The sequence below is a fragment of the Anopheles coluzzii genome, chromosome X (assembly GCF_943734685.1).
Source record: "Anopheles coluzzii chromosome X, AcolN3, whole genome shotgun sequence".
NCBI classification, from domain to species: Eukaryota; Metazoa; Arthropoda; class Insecta; order Diptera; family Culicidae; genus Anopheles; species Anopheles coluzzii.
Genome location: NC_064669.1, coordinates 3214370 through 3233045, shown reverse-complemented (window position 1 = coordinate 3233045; position 18676 = coordinate 3214370). Strand labels below are relative to the sequence as shown.

The 18676-nt window shown below is 48.9% G+C and overlaps 2 protein-coding genes across 2 annotated transcripts in view; both read right to left on the bottom strand.

Annotated features, from left to right (window-relative positions):
- LOC120957105 (mucin-19-like) overlaps positions 1-10264 on the bottom strand; it is a 30041-nt gene extending 19777 nt beyond the window's left edge. Inside the window, exons 1-3 of the mRNA XM_049610027.1 lie at positions 9938-10264; positions 2606-2723; positions 2222-2481 (exon numbers count right to left, since the gene is read on the bottom strand). Of these exons, the coding sequence (XP_049465984.1) occupies positions 2222-2230 (9 nt within the window). The 5' untranslated portion in view covers positions 2231-2481; positions 2606-2723; positions 9938-10264. The remainder of the gene's footprint in view (positions 1-2221; positions 2482-2605; positions 2724-9937) is intronic.
- A 3993-nt stretch (positions 10265-14257) lies between these two features.
- On the bottom strand, positions 14258-18559 carry LOC120957518 (zinc finger protein 845-like). The gene is made up of 4 exons (XM_040379769.2): positions 17069-18559; positions 16125-16999; positions 15236-15997; positions 14258-15143 (listed from the first exon to the last, which is right to left on the bottom strand). The coding sequence occupies exons 1-4, from the start codon at positions 17219-17221 to the stop codon at positions 14792-14794; spliced, it is 2142 nt and encodes a 713-aa protein (XP_040235703.2). The 5' UTR covers positions 17222-18559; the 3' UTR covers positions 14258-14791.
- Positions 18560-18676: the final 117 nt, after the last annotated feature.

Below are 18676 nucleotides of genomic sequence, written 5' to 3'. Positions count from 1 at the left end.
TGTAACAGCCTAACCAATTCCGCTTGCAAATGGAATGCCAGACCCAAGACACACACACACACGGGCGCGATTAACATATCACCGCAGTGTTAACCATAATCGATCAACCTCACCCCGCAACTTGTGGTGGTGGGCTGCTGTATGCACAGTCATGCAATTGTAATAATACGTAACACGTTTCGGGTAGGAAGAGGAAACGTATCTTCGCGTACACACGTGAGCGGCAGTAACGAGAAAAGCTCAACAAGACATGGGCCAAACAACAGCAGCAGCAAGCAACAACAACCACACAAAAAATGGCAATCTATATGAGAAACTCTTGACTTGAATGACTGGGTTACGAGGCCACCCGAGCCTTTAAAGAGGCTTCATTATCTGCAGCAGAGCTGTAACACGCATGGCTGATCCGAAGACAACACACAGATCTGCTTGTGCGCGCGCGGCGCTAACTTCACACGTCACGAGCACCGCCGCCATTCGATTGTAGTCTAATTACTGCGTTGTGAGAAACTGCGTTGTTTTTCACTTCTTACTTCTACCGCCAAGGCGCGATGAAATCAGTCTGTAATAGGCGATGGATAACATTTGTCCAATGTTGCTGCTTTTAATTACATTATTATTATCGTTATTAAGCGCGGCAGAGGCTTTTTATGCGATGCTGCGAGTGCGCCGTGCGTACCCTCGATGAAGATGATGCTGTACAGCAAGTAACACAGGGAAGCATGGGGCGACTGTGGGCATGCTTGGCATCGTAATTTAAAATCTTTGAACAAAAAAGTGTGTGTAAAACAAAAGTGTGCGTGGCTTTACTTTAGCATTGAATAAACACACAATAAACATTAAAACATTGTAATGCACACAGTATTGGTATATTTTGTACGCCAAACAGGTATTGAAATGTAAAAAAAAAACATTTCAATGCTCCCGTGGTGCCTAAGCGCCAATTTTAGTTGTGAAAATACTACAAGTACATCAAAGAGTATCACTTTAATCAACATGAATTTAAACAAATTGATGAAAACATGCTCCCAAAATTCCAAGCACATTTAAAGATACTGCAAAACATAATTTGCACAACATTTCAATAATAACAACGTAATCTTAAATCTCATCTTTTAAGGTTGTATCGAATATCGGACTCCAAAAAAGGATGCTTCTGAAAAAAAAGATAATCCCCTGAGTTGAACAAGTTTTCAGTATGGTGTTTGTGTTTGATTTATTCATGTAGTACCTATCCAGGGGCTCTATCTGTTTCCATGTTGCCCCACGGTCCCATAAATTTGCTAAGCCTCTCGATTTGCTTTTGCTGCTCGCGGGGTGAATAAATATTTAACTGATCCGCGCGCGAGCGCACGCTTGCGCTCTGTTGGCCGAAGAAATCCATGGCGGGAGGAATAACCAAAGACAAACACTATGCATCATTTGCCGAATAAATATTTTTTGACATGAACAATCATCCAAAGGTAAGCTGCAAAAGGTTAAAGCACACACACACACACACACACACACACACACACACACACACACACACACACACACACACACACACACACACACACGGAGGAGGAAACATGGCTGTGACGAAATTTGGTGCACAGAGGGGGACAAGCTGCGTTGGTTGGGCTGCGAAAGGCCATTACTTGGGCCGTGTGTGGTCACAGCATGGAATCTAAATGGTGCCCGGTCTGGCCTGTGGTTTGCCCGACTCCGCACAGCAAGCGAGCTTCGGCGCAACCGATCGGCATGATGATCACGCACAGAAACGTGACTTCACCGCGTGGCAGGAGGTTCTAGCGGTGTTGGGGGTTGCCCTATTGCAACAGCGGGTGTTCTACGGGGGGCTTCTGGTGACTTTTACACCTTCCAAGAGCCCCCGGGCCGGATCCCGGATTAATGAGTCACGGACAGCCAGAACGGTGGCCTACCGACAACAATGTCCAAAAATAAACGCTACGAAACGCTACACTACGTCCTGCGGAAAGCAACAACCCATTTAGGATGTGCCTGGCGCGCATGCACAAGCAGCGCATTACCAATAATGGGAGTCGCACACACCTCTACCATTGCCTAACGGGACCCGGCAGAAGCAGGAGTTGCAGTGCTCCCGAACCAGTGCCAACAAAACAATGCATAATAAGGAAAGCGGTAGATGTAGATGGTAAATGACAACAAGGCGGTGGTGATGTTCGGTGGGGGTTGAGGTTTGGGTTTGACGACTTACCGGAAACATTGTGGCGTGGCTCGTTCACCCTCCGATTTTTTCAGCCACTGCTTGCCTCGTACACTAGCGGCACGGAACGGCCGTAAAAAAAAGAAACACACCACACCTTCCCCCGGGGTGTGGGCCGTCCTTTCGGGGTTCGGTGCGCGGACTCGGTCTCCTCCTACCGCTCTCTGCTGACTCTGCGTGGCGACGTGTATGACCCTCGACCAACTCCCGATCTCCTGGCAGTTGCTGTTACGGTGAACTCCCCGAAAAGGCTGCTCGATCGATTTGGAAGAAAGAAAAATACAAAAGGTGAGTTAGCTGTTGGATTGCAGGCAGTGTTGGTAGGTATTCGGCATCAAGGGGGAAGTGGGTCTGAAGTGCACAATTTGTCCGTACCGTGTACTGGTCGCCTTCGGGTATGCCTTCAAGGCACGGGGGTAGCGTTTCGGTCAACTATTTCCTGTCCCTATGCGGGTTGGTGCATCACCTTCATCCTTTGTGGGTGGTTAACAATCTGTGCGGAAGGTTGAAAGGGCGAACAAGACGTGCGGGTCAGAGATGCAAGTTCAAGGTATGGTGAAAGAGGTTTTAGATGATCCCAACAAATCACTGCTTATTGATACTGAATATCGCTGAAGAAGTGGACAAAGAACTTGGGGCATTTGGAACGAATGTGATTGACAAGCTGTGCGAGAATTCGGGGAAGCACGAAGAAGATGCGGATCAGATATACCAGAGAAAGGATGCTTAAGTTGGTCTCAACAACCATTGCAAAGTGTATCGAAATCAGCCGAAGATCTAGGATATCTTGGAGCTAAATTAATTTACAATCTTTGCGAGAATTGGACGTGCCGAGAAGAGGTCAAAGATGATCCCAAAAGCATTGCAAAGATTATTTATAGTTGGAAAGATGTCCAAGGGGTTTTTACAGCAAATGTGTGGAATTAATAACCTGTTTGACAGTTGGAAAAGATCTTTAGAGTAAGAGATACAAAGAAGACATGAGTCAGTGATGTAAGGTTAAAGCAAGGTAGAAGAGGGTTAAGGTTGATCCGATAAATCATAGCAAAGATAACTAAAATTAGGTGGCGATCTGATGTTTTTTTTTGAGCAAAAGGCTCAACTCCAAAGTCCATTGAAGGCAAGAGACAGGTGCGTGACAGTGCCGTGACCACTAGCTGACCTCCCCTCCCGGCAGGTAACTTTCCACGTCGAGCGTATTGCAGAGTTTCGCCGAACGCTACCTGCATTAAGATAGTGTCTTCGACCGATTGTAATATAAAGCATTGGCTAAAGGGGGATAACATAAATAAGCAAAGCAGTTGTGAAAGTAACAGCAAGCTAGTAGCCAGTACACAGGGGTACACAGATCTCAGATCCGTTCACCAGCAGCTACAGAGCCGCGGAGATATTTGCAAATCCGTTGGAGATTTCTAGAGATATCGGCTGTGTTGGCGTAGTATATCAACCAGCCAGCTTCCCCAGGCTTTTCAGCTACGAGACTGACCTAGTCCGAAAGGACTGGTATGAGGAACAAGGGTTCCTCCACCTCCTCGCATTGCTGCTCCACTTGTGGCGCAGTACCGCAGTAGTAGGCCCCCGCGTGCTCTACTTATTACGCTCCATAGAACACACCGTAGGGACATGTACGTGCGGTTTGGACAGCCGTTTTTAGCCCTTACCGTCCTCATTAGATGGCATGCAGCCAACTCGTTTCCCCGACAAGAAGATGCGGTTTCGTGCGGAGGTGCAGAGCAGCGCTACACATCCATCAAATCGAATCGCTTGTGTTTGCTGAACATATCGGGCTATCGGGAAAACGCACCTGCACCGGGCTCAGGTCCGGGCTCGCAAAACTAGCTAAATACCGGTCGGTCTTTCTCCTTCTCACTGCTGCTAAAAAAGGAAAACGTGGCACCAAACCACGAGACGGTGGAAGAAAGCGCGAAATGATGCAATTAACATAGACGTTTCAAAATGCACCAGGGCACACGCGATCGTGCACGGCGTTTTACCAGCGAGACCGGCGGATTGCACACCGGAGAAAAGGTATCGATAATTCAGCGAAAAAAAAAAAAAAAAACAACACTCGAAACACAAGGGAAGGCGCATTACCGCCGGAAGCGAAAACGATCGGTGGTTTGTGCCGCGGCAACTGATATTGTGCGTGCGCACGTACGGTAGCGCATGCAGTTTACACGCAGGCGCAAAACTACCGATTTGCCGATTCTACCCTCGGCCAGGCTCGTCTCGGAACAGGCAAATCCCGTGGTTGGACGCCAAAGAGAAAAGCTGATCGCGCGGGTGTGCACAAATCCGCGATTGTTTGACGGCAGTGCACACTTTGTAATGCGTTTTTTTTTCTGTAGTTTGCGTTGCGTCTCCCCCTCCATTACTACTACTGCGCCGACAGCTCGCGGAGTCGCCGTTTCCTGTTCGCAAATTCAATGAAAGTAGCTGCAAGAAAACGTGGGGAAAATAAAACGCTTGCCATCGTGTATGTGTGTGTCGGTGTGTTTTTTTTGCCTGCTCTTCTGTTTGAAATCACCCGGAACCACTAGGTTACAAGCATGGTTAGCGGCATGTTCGATTTACGGCAGGCGAGCGCACTACGCGGTAATGTGGATTAAGAAAGCCGCCTAGCTAAAAAGGGCTTGTTTGGCTTAGCTAACTATAACGATAGATCGCACACGCACACACACACATACAGCATACCGGAACCGGTTGTGAAAACAATAACCCACGAACAAACGAGCACGAGCGTTCACTCTCGGGAATGTGCATTACATACAAAACCGACACATTGTGATGGCCCGGAGAGCTCCACTTATGCCACGCTGGCTAAGAGCTGCAGTTTTGTTGTTTTTTTCTGTTACAAGAACCTTTTGCCCTATTGCACAGTTAGTGGAGCCTGTGAACTTCCATTGCGGTGGCGATGTAATGGCAAGACGTAACCCACCACACCACCCCTTGCCCATTGTTTGCCCCTAAACTGGGATGAAACTGAAAATCGAAACCATTCCGGGGGGCACGATTCTCGCGGCGGCACGGCACCGGCCACGATTTATATGTTGCTCTGGTCGGAAGATCACGGTTTAGAATCAGCCAACACTCAAGCTGTATGAAATATGTCTTCCATTTCCATTTCCTTTCAACGAGATGGAATTGTCATTTCCTTGAGCGTCCCCCCCCCCCCCCACAAGAGAGTGGTTGTTCCTGTCTGTGCTGAAGGTCTAGCATTGAATCACTATTCTCGATTCACTACCGGTTTGTATGTACAGCTGCTAGTATCTAGGAAACTGTTTTCTAACAAATCTTCATACAATGCCTTGCAAGCTTCTAGGGTTGCTGACGTTTTTGAATTCCAAACAACGCGCTGATCGGGAAGGAATAATTTGCTGAAAAGCCTGAACTAGTTCCTACGAGCTGCTTTGTTTCTGTCTGTGTAGAGGTCTTAGAATAGCTTAGGCACCCAAGGTACGGCCTGGGTCGTCCAATTCCCATTCCATTACAACCCACTGAACGAACGCCATTGTTAGTTTCGGGTCGACTAATTCATTGGCTTGGGTAGCTGGTGAGTGGTTCCGGAGCACGGAGGACAGGTTTTGAATCGCAATTCACTACCGGTATATGAAGTATCAGGATGTAGGAGATCGAGACGTATTCTAACAATTACCATACAATCTCTGCAAACTCGCATGGCTACGGATGTTGAGGAATTCCGGACTTACAGGTCTGGAAGTCATTGGATTGCTCAAGATACTGCTCTAGTTGCTAGATCTGTGACCAGGGAGTTTGTTACAGAGATACTAAAAGTAGGAAATGATTCATCCATTCCCTTCCATCAATTAGTAGTGCTATTGTTACACTATTCTCAGGAAATGTAAGCAAACATTCATGCTACAACCGTACAACTTCAACAGTTACTGGTGTTGTTGAATTCCTGAGACCAAAGCCTCAAAGGTCTCGGGAGTTGCTAAACATCCCGATGCCGTGCCTAGGACCAAGAATGCCTATTAGGCCGTTATTGATACATGCAGTGAGGCCTAATTTCCCAACCTTTACCAAGTCGGGCACAGACGTTTCGTCTGGAATGCTTACCCCGGTGTGCAGTGTGCCAGCTGCCAGCTACGCCTACAACTGCGTGCTGCAAAAATTGATCGTTCCGATCCGTCCGATCGCCTTCACACACACACACACACATTCTTTCGTCTCAACCCTCTCCTAACCTCAAATGTCTCAGTTCCGAACATAATGGACAATGCATGTGTCGTCATTTTGATGGTTTTGTTTCACCCAGTTGAAGGGTAGTTGCGGACCATTGTGACCTGGTGGCGCCTGCACTACCAAATATACACACACACACAGAGCCAGGCTACAAAATACCGCCCAGCAGCACACGAGACAATAGGAACTTGCCACCCAATCTCTTGGGGGAGCGAGTGTGCTCGGTTGGTTTCTTTCCCAGGAGATGGAGAAATGCGCAAGAGTGCGCAATCGCCGCGCGGGTTTTGCTGGAAATTTGATGGAAAGAAGGCACACACACACAGACACACACGGGCGCCAAACTGCTAGAAACAAACGGCCAAATGCATTCGCATTACGGCGGATTGCTTCATCGCGAGGCTGGCAGCGTGCGCTGTGGTCTATTGGTCGGAGGTGTTAGCTGATGACCGTTTGGACGGCTGCGGCTGCCGTACGGTGTTACTACAAGCGCGCCGCATTCCAAAGCACGCGCTACCCCCTGGGAGACCAGTTGACTACTTAGTCAACGCAGCCAAAGTTGACTCATGTTGACACATACACGAAAACACGCGCACGCTTGGTATCAGAGACAGAGAGAGAGAGAGAGAGAGTCAGTGAGTGTCCCTTCCCCACAAGCACAACCATCTTCGGTCAGTATGATAATTACATAATAAATTACTTATATAACCTGACCATACCACATGACAGATGAGATAATTGAGGAGACGACGCTTGCCGATCCATCGGTCAGGAATGCCAGGGAGGCTGTGCATGCCACAAACACTCTCCCTTTTTGTCCCTTTCTCCCTTGATTATGGGGCGTCTTGCTGGGTGACATCTCGAAGAGGATGAGTGCGCGCGCCCTCAACGCTTCTTCCGCATGAAAGACGACCCATTTCGTCGCCACACTCTGGCCGTGGATCCAGTGTGATCCGGTGTGTGATCTTATTACACATTACGTGTGTCAGCTTACAGCAACTGTGGCCACACACGCACACACTTTCCATTTTCACAGCCCTTCTCTGACCGAGCACAAAATACCAAAATTTGGTAGGCTTAATTCCGGCTCAACACACACACACACACACACACACACACCTGGGGAGCGAAATCGACACGAGATGGTGCAACAATTGCAAAAGGGAAGCAGCAGCCTGCTGCTAGTAGGCTCGAACGCGGATGGGTACGGCTTCCTCTCGCGGACAGCTCTCGCGCAACGCACTCGTCGAACGGATACCGGAGTTTCCTTTCTCTCTTTCTAGACTAGTTTTTTGTCGTTGTTGTTGTTGTTGTTGCTGCTGCGTAGAGTGGCGTAGAGTTGCAGCAGAGGTTGCCACCTCGATTACCGGTTACCTATAAACCCCCCTACGCAGCGACCGGCACTGCTAGAGTGCAGTTCAGCCTCAAAAGAAAGGGAAAACTGCCGCTTTATATACAATCTGGTGGCGGTGGTGCTGCCGCTGCTGCAACTATGCCTAGGCATAGCGACAAAATGTGAAGGACACCGATTTATATAGATCTATGTACAAGACACCGGATCGGATCGATGATCACGATCGACGGCAGGCGGCGGCAACGGCGGCAGCGGTGGCAACAGTAGGCCAGGCAAAGTGAAGGTTACACCACAACTGGCCCGTGCTATCAGACTAGCCAACCTGCTAGTGGTGCGTGGTTTTCGCTTCACCTGTGTGCTGCGAACGCACCACCAGGAAGCTTCGCAGTGGTAGCGGGCGTCACACGCTCGTTGCAAACCGACGAACTAGAACCGCACACTGAGGAATTTAGACTGCCTCGCCCCGCCGCCCCGGAGTGAGAGCGCATTTTTTTGATCGGTCGCTTCCTTGTCGCCACATCGGCAGCCCGTCGGTTTGGTTGATTGAAGAGAGATTGGTCGCGGACGGGGTGAATCGGCCTGCACAACCGGCCGAAGAGGAGCGCCTTCCCGTCTTTTTGGGGCTTTCGGCGTTTTGTCTATGAGGCGGGGCGCAAGATTCCGGGCCGCGCAACCCCCAACTAGGCTTACCTTGTGCTTCGCGATAGACAGCATACAGTAACACAAACACATGCACACACACACACACACACACTAGCGTTAACAGAAACACACCACGGACTGGAGACGCTGATCACGCTTCGCAAGTTTAGAAGGCGAACGAATTTCGAAAAGAAAACGGTCCCGAGCCATTCACTTATCCTTGCGACGGGCACACGAGGCGGGTGACGGGGCGCGCGAGATACGGTACCCGATAATAACTGGTGCTGCAGGTATAGCGCATGGTGAAGTGTAAAAAAAAGCAAAACTACTGTCAGGGATAAGGTTCCCGACACTCTCTCCCGTTGAAGTCTCTCGGGTGACTTGGCGTCCAACTTAGGAAACGAACCTGTGGAAGCCTTCCGCCTTTGGCAATTCTTGCGCAATGATTTGTTTTTGCCTTAGTGGTAAAGAAAGGTTTGCTTTTGGAAAAATCTACCCCTCCGCAATTCCATCCCCCATCCTCCTCTCCCCTAAAGATAGCAAATTGGGGACAGTGACCTACGCAAAAGGGCAAATTTGGGGGTGGACCAAAAAACACACAACAACAACAACAAAAAAACTAAATGCGTCGGCGCCCGCGGGGAGGTGACTGTTTTGTTTTTCTTAAAAGATTGCGTGTGGAAACCGCCCCACCCCACCGCTGGTCAGTATTATCTAGGCCACCAAGTCAAAGACAATTACGCGAACAGACCAAAACACTCTCTCACCCGCTCGCGCCATCACTGCCATGACAGTCTGTGAATGCCTTAAGGGACCCCCGTCCCCCCGTCCCTCTGTGCTCCCTTCGGCCGGGGCAAAGTTAGCCTCCCTCCCTTCCGCCCCAGTCCCCCACACACGCATTCGCGATCTGTGTCTTACGCAGCATTCCAATTCCATTTGCGCTTTTCGCGGGTAGTTTGTCTTTTTCTTCTTCTTGTTGATTGTGATGCTGTGTTGTCGTGCACGGAGGAGGGTAAGGCGGGGTGCTCTCTAATAGCGCCAACTTCGTTCGGGTTCAAATTTAGTATACGAACACACACACACACCACACACACACAGACACAAATACTAACGAGCACAAATACACAGACACGTGCACATGCAGTTCGGTTGGCGGAGGCTGAGGAGGGGAGGGGGGGGGGGGGAATGGTGGACGGGGAGAGGAGATCACACTTGAACGGCGACGACGGTGCTAGACACTAATAGGCGACCTGGAGACTACAGATCTCGTTTCTGAGACACCAAACATGGCACGGGAGGTTTTGTAACCGTGTTGAAAGGGTGAGGAGGAGGGCGAGATGCAGATGGAAGGCTGGTGAAAAGGGAGCTTTGTTTCTAGACTTTGACTTTTGCTCAATACGCTGGACCCCCGTAGCTAACTCGTCACCGATGGCTTTTTTTTTTCAACCCGCTAGCTCCCCCACTGTGTACGATCCTTCCCCGGCGGATCGTCCGTGTCGTATGCTTACCGTATGCGCAGGCGACTTAAGCGGGCAGGCAAGCGAGGAAACTGTGCAGCAAGCAAACAAACAAATCAATAACCAACCCGCTGCAGAGAATGTCGCAAAACTGTTTCTTCGCGGGGGAGGGTAGGGCTCGAACGTGTACGGACGGCACCCGTTCGAGACGCTTCGAGGAGGCTGCTTCGATAGAGAGGAGACGGCAACTACTCTTGTGCGCAGTCGGCGGCTTACTGAACGTTGCGCGTCCACCGGTATGGTATGGTAGCGCGCGCGGCCCAGAGCCAAAACGTCGATCGGCACAAACGGCAAAGAAGGAAAGGAGAGAGAAAAAAACGCACACACACACACACGGGCGGGCTGGTAGTGCCTGCCATCAGCACCTGCCACCGCTGCCACCGCCGCCGCCGCCGCCGCCAGATCTTGGGCGCGCGCGCGCTCTAGGCCCTATTGGTGCCCGGGCTGTTTGGTGGAGGTGGTGAATGCATTCCGAAAAACCGGTACCGCCAGCGAAAACCCACCGTGTGGAGAGGGTGGTGGGGGCGTGGGGGAAGGGGATGGAGAGGGTTGATTGGAGCTTGAAGACGCGGGAGACGACGTTGAGCTCCCGAAGCTCGTGGAGCCGTGCGGAGACAACGATCTCATTCGTCGTCCCCTCTCTCTTTCTCTCTCTCTCTCTCTCCACGCCGAAGATGTTGTTGCTGGTGAGTAGGTACCATTAGCGTTTCACTTTCAATATACGCGCGCCGGAGCGTCGTCCGCGGGGAGTCTTGGGTCTTGGCCCGCACCCTCCCCACCCCCCCCCCTCCCGCCTTACCATTTTGATCTGGCTGATCGGTCTCATCTTGGAGGCGCGCGCACACTCACGGTGGCGTCTCTGTGTGTCGTCCGCTTCCTCCTACCCCTCCCCTCCCCCTCCACCCCCTCCTGGCCACTTCCATACCGTTTCGCATTGCCGTGTTTTTTGTTCGCTCCGTTTCGCTCTTCGCTCTTTAGCCTTTTTGTTTTGTTGTTGCTGTTGTTGGTGTGCAACACCGTTCCCTACCCAGCTGGCGTTTTTGTGTGCATCTTCGCACGCAACATGTTTTTCCTACCCCGCCGATCCCCAGGTCCCCCCCTGTGCTCTTCTAGGGGCAGTAGGGGTTGATTTTTCACTATTTGCTGAAGTCTATTCTTTTCCTACTGCGCCACCACTGCCAATTGCTTCGACCTGCGTACGCACACACGTGGAGCGTTCGGTTGTTATCAGTTTTCCTGCCGCTGCACTGCTTTGGCGCAAAGGGGGGGATGCGCGCGCGCCCGCCCGCTGGGTGTTAATTTAAAGATTAGCTTTTCTCTTTCTATTTGCCAGCGCCGCGTCGCGTGGTGTGGCGCGTAACATCTTCTGCTGCACCTTGCCTGCCGCCCTATGTGCCGCTCGCGCTTTCCCCAGCCACCGAACGCCACCGAGCGGCGGCAAGGAGGAAGCTTTCGGTGGATCAATTTTATTGTTTTACGCCGGATTCCATTCATTCGCGTCCCGTGTGGTTATTCACTACACCTTCCTCCCCCTTCTGCCTCCCCTCGTAATGCTCCACCCAAGGGGTCGGAATGAATATTTTAATTTTGGGCGCCCCCTCCCCCCCCCCCCCCCTCTTCCATCTCTTCTGGATCGATGTCAATGTTGTGTTATGTGTGGCCTAAATGCAGCTCCCTCGATGGTCATTTGATTGGTAAAAGAAGAGAAAAGAAGAAAAAAAAACGATGTAGCATAATCAGTGTTATAAAATCCAGCAGGAGACAACAAGGCATCCCCCTCCCCCCCCCCCTCTTCCCTTGCATTCCCCATGCTGCTCCCCGTACCGAACCTCGTACAGGCTTTGACATAATATGGTCGCGGACGGGCTCTAACAAAAAAAAATAGCTGCCGCTTTACACGCCCAGGAATGTTTACATACTTTCTCTAGGCCACGTATTTGCATTTCGAGCTGTGTTTGTTTTTCTTACCAGGAAAAATAGTCACCAAAAACAAAAAGGGGGAAAGAGAATGTTTAGGTATGCGTGTGTGACAGGTTCATTGCGCTTGGTTATTGTTCAAACAATAAACGAAAATCGATTGACGAATAATAATATTATAAATAGTCAAATAACACACCGCACAAACTAACACTCAACAGTGTCCCCGTGGGGCATCTTTTGTTTTTTTTTTTTATGTGCATGATTATGAGGACCAGGATTGACTGATTTGTGTGTTTCTCCGTCGTTTGATTCCTTCCAATTTATTCCAATAAGAAAACTCCTCTTCCGCTTATAGCTTATAAGGGAATGGTAAAAACAAACGGAGAGAACTTAATGTAGTCCAATAGATTCAAAGATAGTTCTTCTAGTTCTTCTTCTCTGCAATAGGAGATCTCACAAGGGATGCAACGCTGTACTAGGTTCCACCAAATGCTCAGCTATGATTTTGTACACATATAGTGAGTTTGTTTCAACCTTTAGGACCATGCTGACAACGATCCCAGAACGTCCAGTTAAACATGTAGTTAACAAATTCAACAAACAATATGCTCAATTTACATAGTTCGATGTGAATCAAGCATTCGCTAGAGTCGTTACTTTACATTTACACATTTACATTTTTTTTTTATACATTTTCTAATAATGAAATAGAAAAAAAACTGTGTTATTTGCTTTGAAGATGATAACATAATAATTTCAACACCGTCAACACCGACGACACAAATCATCCAACCAGTATACTGGCATCGAAGATACGGGAATCAGCAACAGAAATTTACATCTCATCGATCGAAACTAGGACACACGTTAACGTGTTGGGCGTATCGTTCATAAATGATACAAAATCATTGGAAAGAAAAGGAAAACAAAACTAGGACAACACCGATTTGTGTGACAGTAAACAGCGCGTGTAAAAAAAAAAACATGAACTGATAGTAAAATACGCTTACAGGTTGAACAATTTGAATTGCCAATGTTTAAGAGTTAGTCAAATTTTAATGCATTACTGCCCTCTCTAGAGTGAATTCACATTATATGCATTACATAAGCTGCATAGTTGATTTGTTTATACAGATTTGATGCAGTGGTTGCTTGCGTACAATTAGGATTTTATTTTTGTTAAGTTTTCTGTGCAATTAAATGCAGCCAAGAGGATTTCATTGAACTTAACGATTAACTTGAATATCTTCACTATAAAGGAAAAATGTGATATTGAAGATGCATCTTTAATGAATGCAAACAGTGAAAATTGCAGACTTTTATGAAATTACTCGACATACGTCATCAAACTGTCCAAAAGGTAACATTTGCATCAAACCACTGCTATGCAAATAGGTAATCGAATAATATTGCGGTGTTAAAACATAAGTGATTTGCTAGGTATGTGATTGTGAAATCCTATGCAATCGGTACGATGGAAATGAGGGTGAGTTTGTTTAAGAGGACTACGAGGATTTGCGAAATTACTATACCCTCCCCCCTCACCGAATGTGCAGTGACAGTAACGGTGACTAATGTTGGCAAATTTACCTCCAATGAATGAATTGAACAAATCAAACACAATTGTCAAACAAACCAACAATGGCAACACGAAAGCCTTTTCCTTCGCATTTTGCCGAAGCGTATGGGGAGGAGGTTGGTTATACACGTAAACATCGAGGAGCTAGGCTGACCGGTGGCAGAGGGGGGTGTCAAACGATCAAGCAGGAGAAGTATCAGGACAATCGATGCGTTCGTGCGGATTTAGCGTAGGTCATTGTTTCATTAAGCCATTTTAAAGCGCCATCATTAGGCATTCCTTTTCACTGCTAGTAATATCGCTACAGTTAATGTAACATCTTTATTGTAAGCTCCTCACAAGGTAACTTTGGTAACAAAAAGTGTGTTTGGGCAGGGAACTCTGCTTCACCATTGAAACTATGGAGAAGTATATCGAAGCGCCCTATTTGACACACTTCAAGTATATTAGCCAGTAATTTCCCATCGATTAAAAACAAGCAAAACGGTCCAAAAGGTAGAGAACTGCGTTTTATATGGGAATTGGGCAGCAAGCGACGAACCCCGTTTTACACAAGCGACGAAAAGAGTTTTAAGAAACACTAAAAATGGATGGTTTGTACCATCCAGGGTTCACTGAGTAGCTTAAGTTTCACGATGAAAATCGTAGATTACCAAAAAGAAAGGAAAAAAAGTTTTTTTTTCGCGAAGGAAAATACTTTGACCATTTCATGTACTGCCAAATTGTCACAATAAAACTTCCATTTTCGCTTGAAAACCGCACGAACTTGTTTATAGTTCTGAGGGTTGAGCGCCAAAAACATGTTAAGATTTTCCACATTTCCAATTGAGTATAAGCTTTGCAAAAGCTTTGATGAAACAGTTTTGAAAAACAACCCCCTTTTGGAACGAGTTTGATATCCCTTATAATCCAAGTTCAAAATATCATAAAACAAATAAAAATATTAAAATTTGTAATCTAAAAATAACGTAGCTGTAATAATACGGCTTGATATTTCTTTCTTATGTAAGAAAAATCTGGATTTTTTCAAATATTTGCAATTTTGATCGTTTTTTGTACATTTTGATCGTTTTTTTGTTCAATTAGGATTTGCTAACCAACCAAATTCCTATAAATCCTAAATAGACGATACTTACCACTAACACCGGAATTCAATCATTGCAGTATTTAATAATTTAACTAATGTAATCTAAAAATTGCATTATTGCCCTCCTTTTCCTGCAGACCTATTACAATCATACCAATCCTCTGTTCCCGTCCGACTCGTAGAAACGCTCCAAAAGCTCACCGGCAATCCATTGCAATCGCGGCTTGTCCAGCCTTTGCGTAGCCGAGAGCCGCTGCACTCATCGCTCGCCGAACCGTTGCTTCACCGAGGCAGCCCACTCGAGCGGGTGGCCCGCCTTTTTGTGCTTGTACATGTTCGAGCCGCAGGCGAACGTGCGCGGACACCAGGGACACCGGTACAGTGCCGTGCCCGTGTGCGTCGCCTCGTGCTCCCGCAACCGCAGTGCCGTCTTGAACCGTTTGTCGCACAGCGTGCAGGGGTATTCGGGCCGGGCCGCGTGATGCAGATGCACGTGCGACTTGAGGGCGCTCGCGTTCACTGACTCCTTGCCGCAGAACTTGCACGTCACCGGACCGTCGTTCGTGTGGCAGCGGATGCGATGCTGCTGGTAGGATTTCTTGTTGCGCAACCTGAACGGAATCGGGTTAGAAAAGGGGTTGTTAGAATAGTAGAAAACACACACACACGCTCTCCCTCCGCTGTTTCCAATGTTGATGCGTACCATTTCTTGCACTGTTCGCACTGATGCTTCAGCTGCGACTTGCCTTCCACCGAGTGCGTCAGGCGATGGTTTTCGAACAACGCCCGGCTGTTGAAACCCTTCGCGCAGATATCACAGATCAGGGCGAAGCCGCCGCCATGGTACGTCTGCTGGTGGCACTTGAGCACCGTCGCGGTCGTGAACGAGCGCTCGCACACGTCGCAGTGGTTTAGCTTTTTGTGCTTCGCCAAATGATGCACGAGATGCTGCTTGAGCAGATAATCCTTCACGAACGTTTCGCCGCAGACGTCGCAGCGAAACGGGCGCTCGGCCGCAGGCGTGTGTATGCGCCACTTGTGGTTTTGCAGGCTCCGGCTGCTGGAGTAGCTCTTGCCGCACACGTCGCACCGGAAGCAGTCGGGATTCTCGTGCACCAGACAGTGCTCGTACAGCGACTGCCGCTTGCTGTACGTGCGCTCGCAGCACACGACGTCGCAGCTGCGCAGCCCGTGCGCCTCGGCCGCGTGCTCCTTGAGCTGGGTGAAGCTTTCGCCGAAGAAGGCGCACCGGCTGCAGTGCAGCAGACAGTGGCGCCGGATCAGCTTCTCCTGTTCGCCGATTTCCGTGGCCGAAATGCGGGTGCGATACTGCGAGGCGACTAATTTTTCATCGTCGACCGCCTCTGCAGTGCTGCCGTTGGTGGAGGGTACGCTCACATCGCTGCTCTCCATCGAAGGGTGGTGCAGTGCGCGATGCTTTTTCAGCGACGGTTGGCTGGTGAAGCTAAAAGCAGGAGAAACAAGACATTGTACTTCAAGGGTTTTAATTTCAGCATGATACACAATATATAGAGAGAATGTTTTTCACAGAACCGACAAAGAAAGAGTCATTGAACTGAGCATATACTCACAAAATGTTGCACACGCTGCAGGTGATGTTCTTTCTGGCCACATTCTCATGCCACAGGCCGTGCGAGTTGAGCAGATGCTCCGTGGCGAACGCTTTGTCGCACTTGTCGCACCGGTACCGCTTCTCCTCCTCCGACGTGTGGATCAGCAGGTTGTGCTCGTCCAGCGACTCCTGCTTGCGGAACTTGATGCCGCACGGCACGCACCGGTACACCAACTTCCGGCCGTGCGTCTGCAGGTGCATCTTGAGCGACCGTCGCCGCGTGTACTTTCGATTGCAGCACACCGCGTACCCCGGCTTGCCGTGTACCTGCCGGTAGTGTTTCAGCAGTGCGGCAAAGGTAAAGCGCGCTCCCTCCTTGCTTCGCTCGCTGCTGTTCGCATTGTTCGACTTCCGGTAGCAATCGTGGCAAAGCAGCTCCAGCGAACTGCCGCTAATGCGGCACAAGGACAAACCTACCCCGGGGAATGGAGCGTTTCCTGCCGTGCCGTCGTCATCCTGCTGCAGAGGTACGAGCGTTTCCGTGGCGGTCGGTTTCGCTGCCTGCTTGAGCGTTGCCAAAGGAATGTTTGCATCCTCGTCGGAATCTTCGTCCTCTTCGGCCGGTTCATCGTCGCTTTCTGGTAAGCTCTCCTTCACGAAAACTTCGTTCACGTTCGTGATGAGCGTGCTGCCCTCGTTCAGCCAGACGAGCTGGTCGGCTTTCGTTGTGTCCGCTTGCTGCTTTGTTTGGGTTGGTGCAGTTGGTGGCTCTTGCTTAACCGCGGCTGGATCTAGTGGTGAATGCAACCGTTGCACTTCGAGATAGAATTTGTGAAACGAATACGTCACATCCCAGCAGGTGGTGCAGATGTATCGGCCTGTGCATGTCGCTGCCTAAAATAACGATGTTAAACCATAAACAAGAAGCAAATACATAAAATTGCAGGTTTTGGAAATGCATACCGAAAGCCAAAAATGTTTACAGATAACATCCGCTACGGTGCCTTGGCCGGAGTCGAGCCGCTCGGTTACCAAATTTCGATCGGTACTGTTTAACTGACACAGCAGGCATTGATCGCAGCTAACCGGCTCAGGCTCCACTCTTCCGATGTCCATTTTAACCAACGACAACGGACAGTTCGGTAGGATGCAACACTCTCTTCTATCGGCACGCTACATATTACTCATTGTGGGTAGTTTGCACTTTTCCGCTCTTTGCCTTATTGCATTTTAAACTGAATTCAATGGAGTCTGAAGCAAGGTTTTGTCAGGTTTGGTTTTAGTCTCCTTGCACGATGTTCACGGTTTGCGCACAACTCTGCTAACCATCAAGGTTGGTGCACCACTGGATCAAAACAAAGCACACGCGCCATGTTGCTTTTCCGCTTGACAGCCGTATGTTTACAGCTGTACACAATTGGTTTGGGCTATGGGACCTAAAACTAAGGACCGTGGCAACGCTTTTTCGCCTGCGATTTTATCGGACGGCCTGTCAAATTTATGGGATTTGACAGATAACGTCGGAATTTGTGATAACATTTATTCTTTTACTCATTACCCGTGCTATTCTATTATCCGGGTTGTGACCCGATCAAGGATAATGTATTTAGAAGGTTAATTTTTATCGCTTTTGCTGGGCGACATTGTGGGGGACATCTGTCACTCTCTGCATACAAATTTCATTACCCCGCACCAGCCCTCACCGATTTTTATACCGGAGCCCCCGGAAGAGAAATGTCAAGTCGAGAAATGTCATTTTGCTCTGAACAACTTCACCTTGTCATTTATAACACCTTGGCCCCGATGACGCTGGATAAACGGCGCTCCGCTTTTGACATTTAACAGTTCTTTAGATATATAAGGTAGATTCGCTCAGCATTACCGGGAGTCGCTCGGAAACGTCCGGAGTCGTGCGAAGTCGTTCAGGGTCAAAGTCGTCCGGAGTTTCCCGGAGTCGTTCGGAATTGTTCGGTATCGTAGGAGTTGTCCGGAGTCGTCCGAAGTCATTCGGAATTGTTCATAGTTGTCGCAGTTGCTAGGAGTCGTCTGGAATCGGTTGGAGTCGGAGTCAACCGGAGTCAGCCGAAGTCGGCCTTCAACACACGGGCTAGTATACGAAATGCACGTGCAAAGTGAAAAACCACAACGAAATGAAGTGCCTGATCACAAGCAAATTGCACTGGACAGCTCCTGTTGATTCGAACCAGCTCCGTTTTCGGTTGACTCCGATCGACTCTAAACAACTCCGAATTACTCCGAATCCGTTCGACTCCGGATGACTCCGACTCCAAACAACTCTGGGCGACTCCGGATGACTCCGAGTTTTTCGGATTTTGCCGGAGTCGGATTTGCCTAACAATAGCCAGAGCCGTATCAGAGTTGTGGGTGCGGTCCAAAGAGCACATCAATAATCTGTCCTGCATTTCATGGCAACGATTTTGACGTGCGACGTTTGCTGTCAAACTCCTTGCAAAATTTTCACAGCACGTTCGGTAAAATAGCATGTTAAAAACAATTAAATTAAAAACAAAAATCTTTGAAAATTAGAAACCCACGTATCTCGAGGACTAC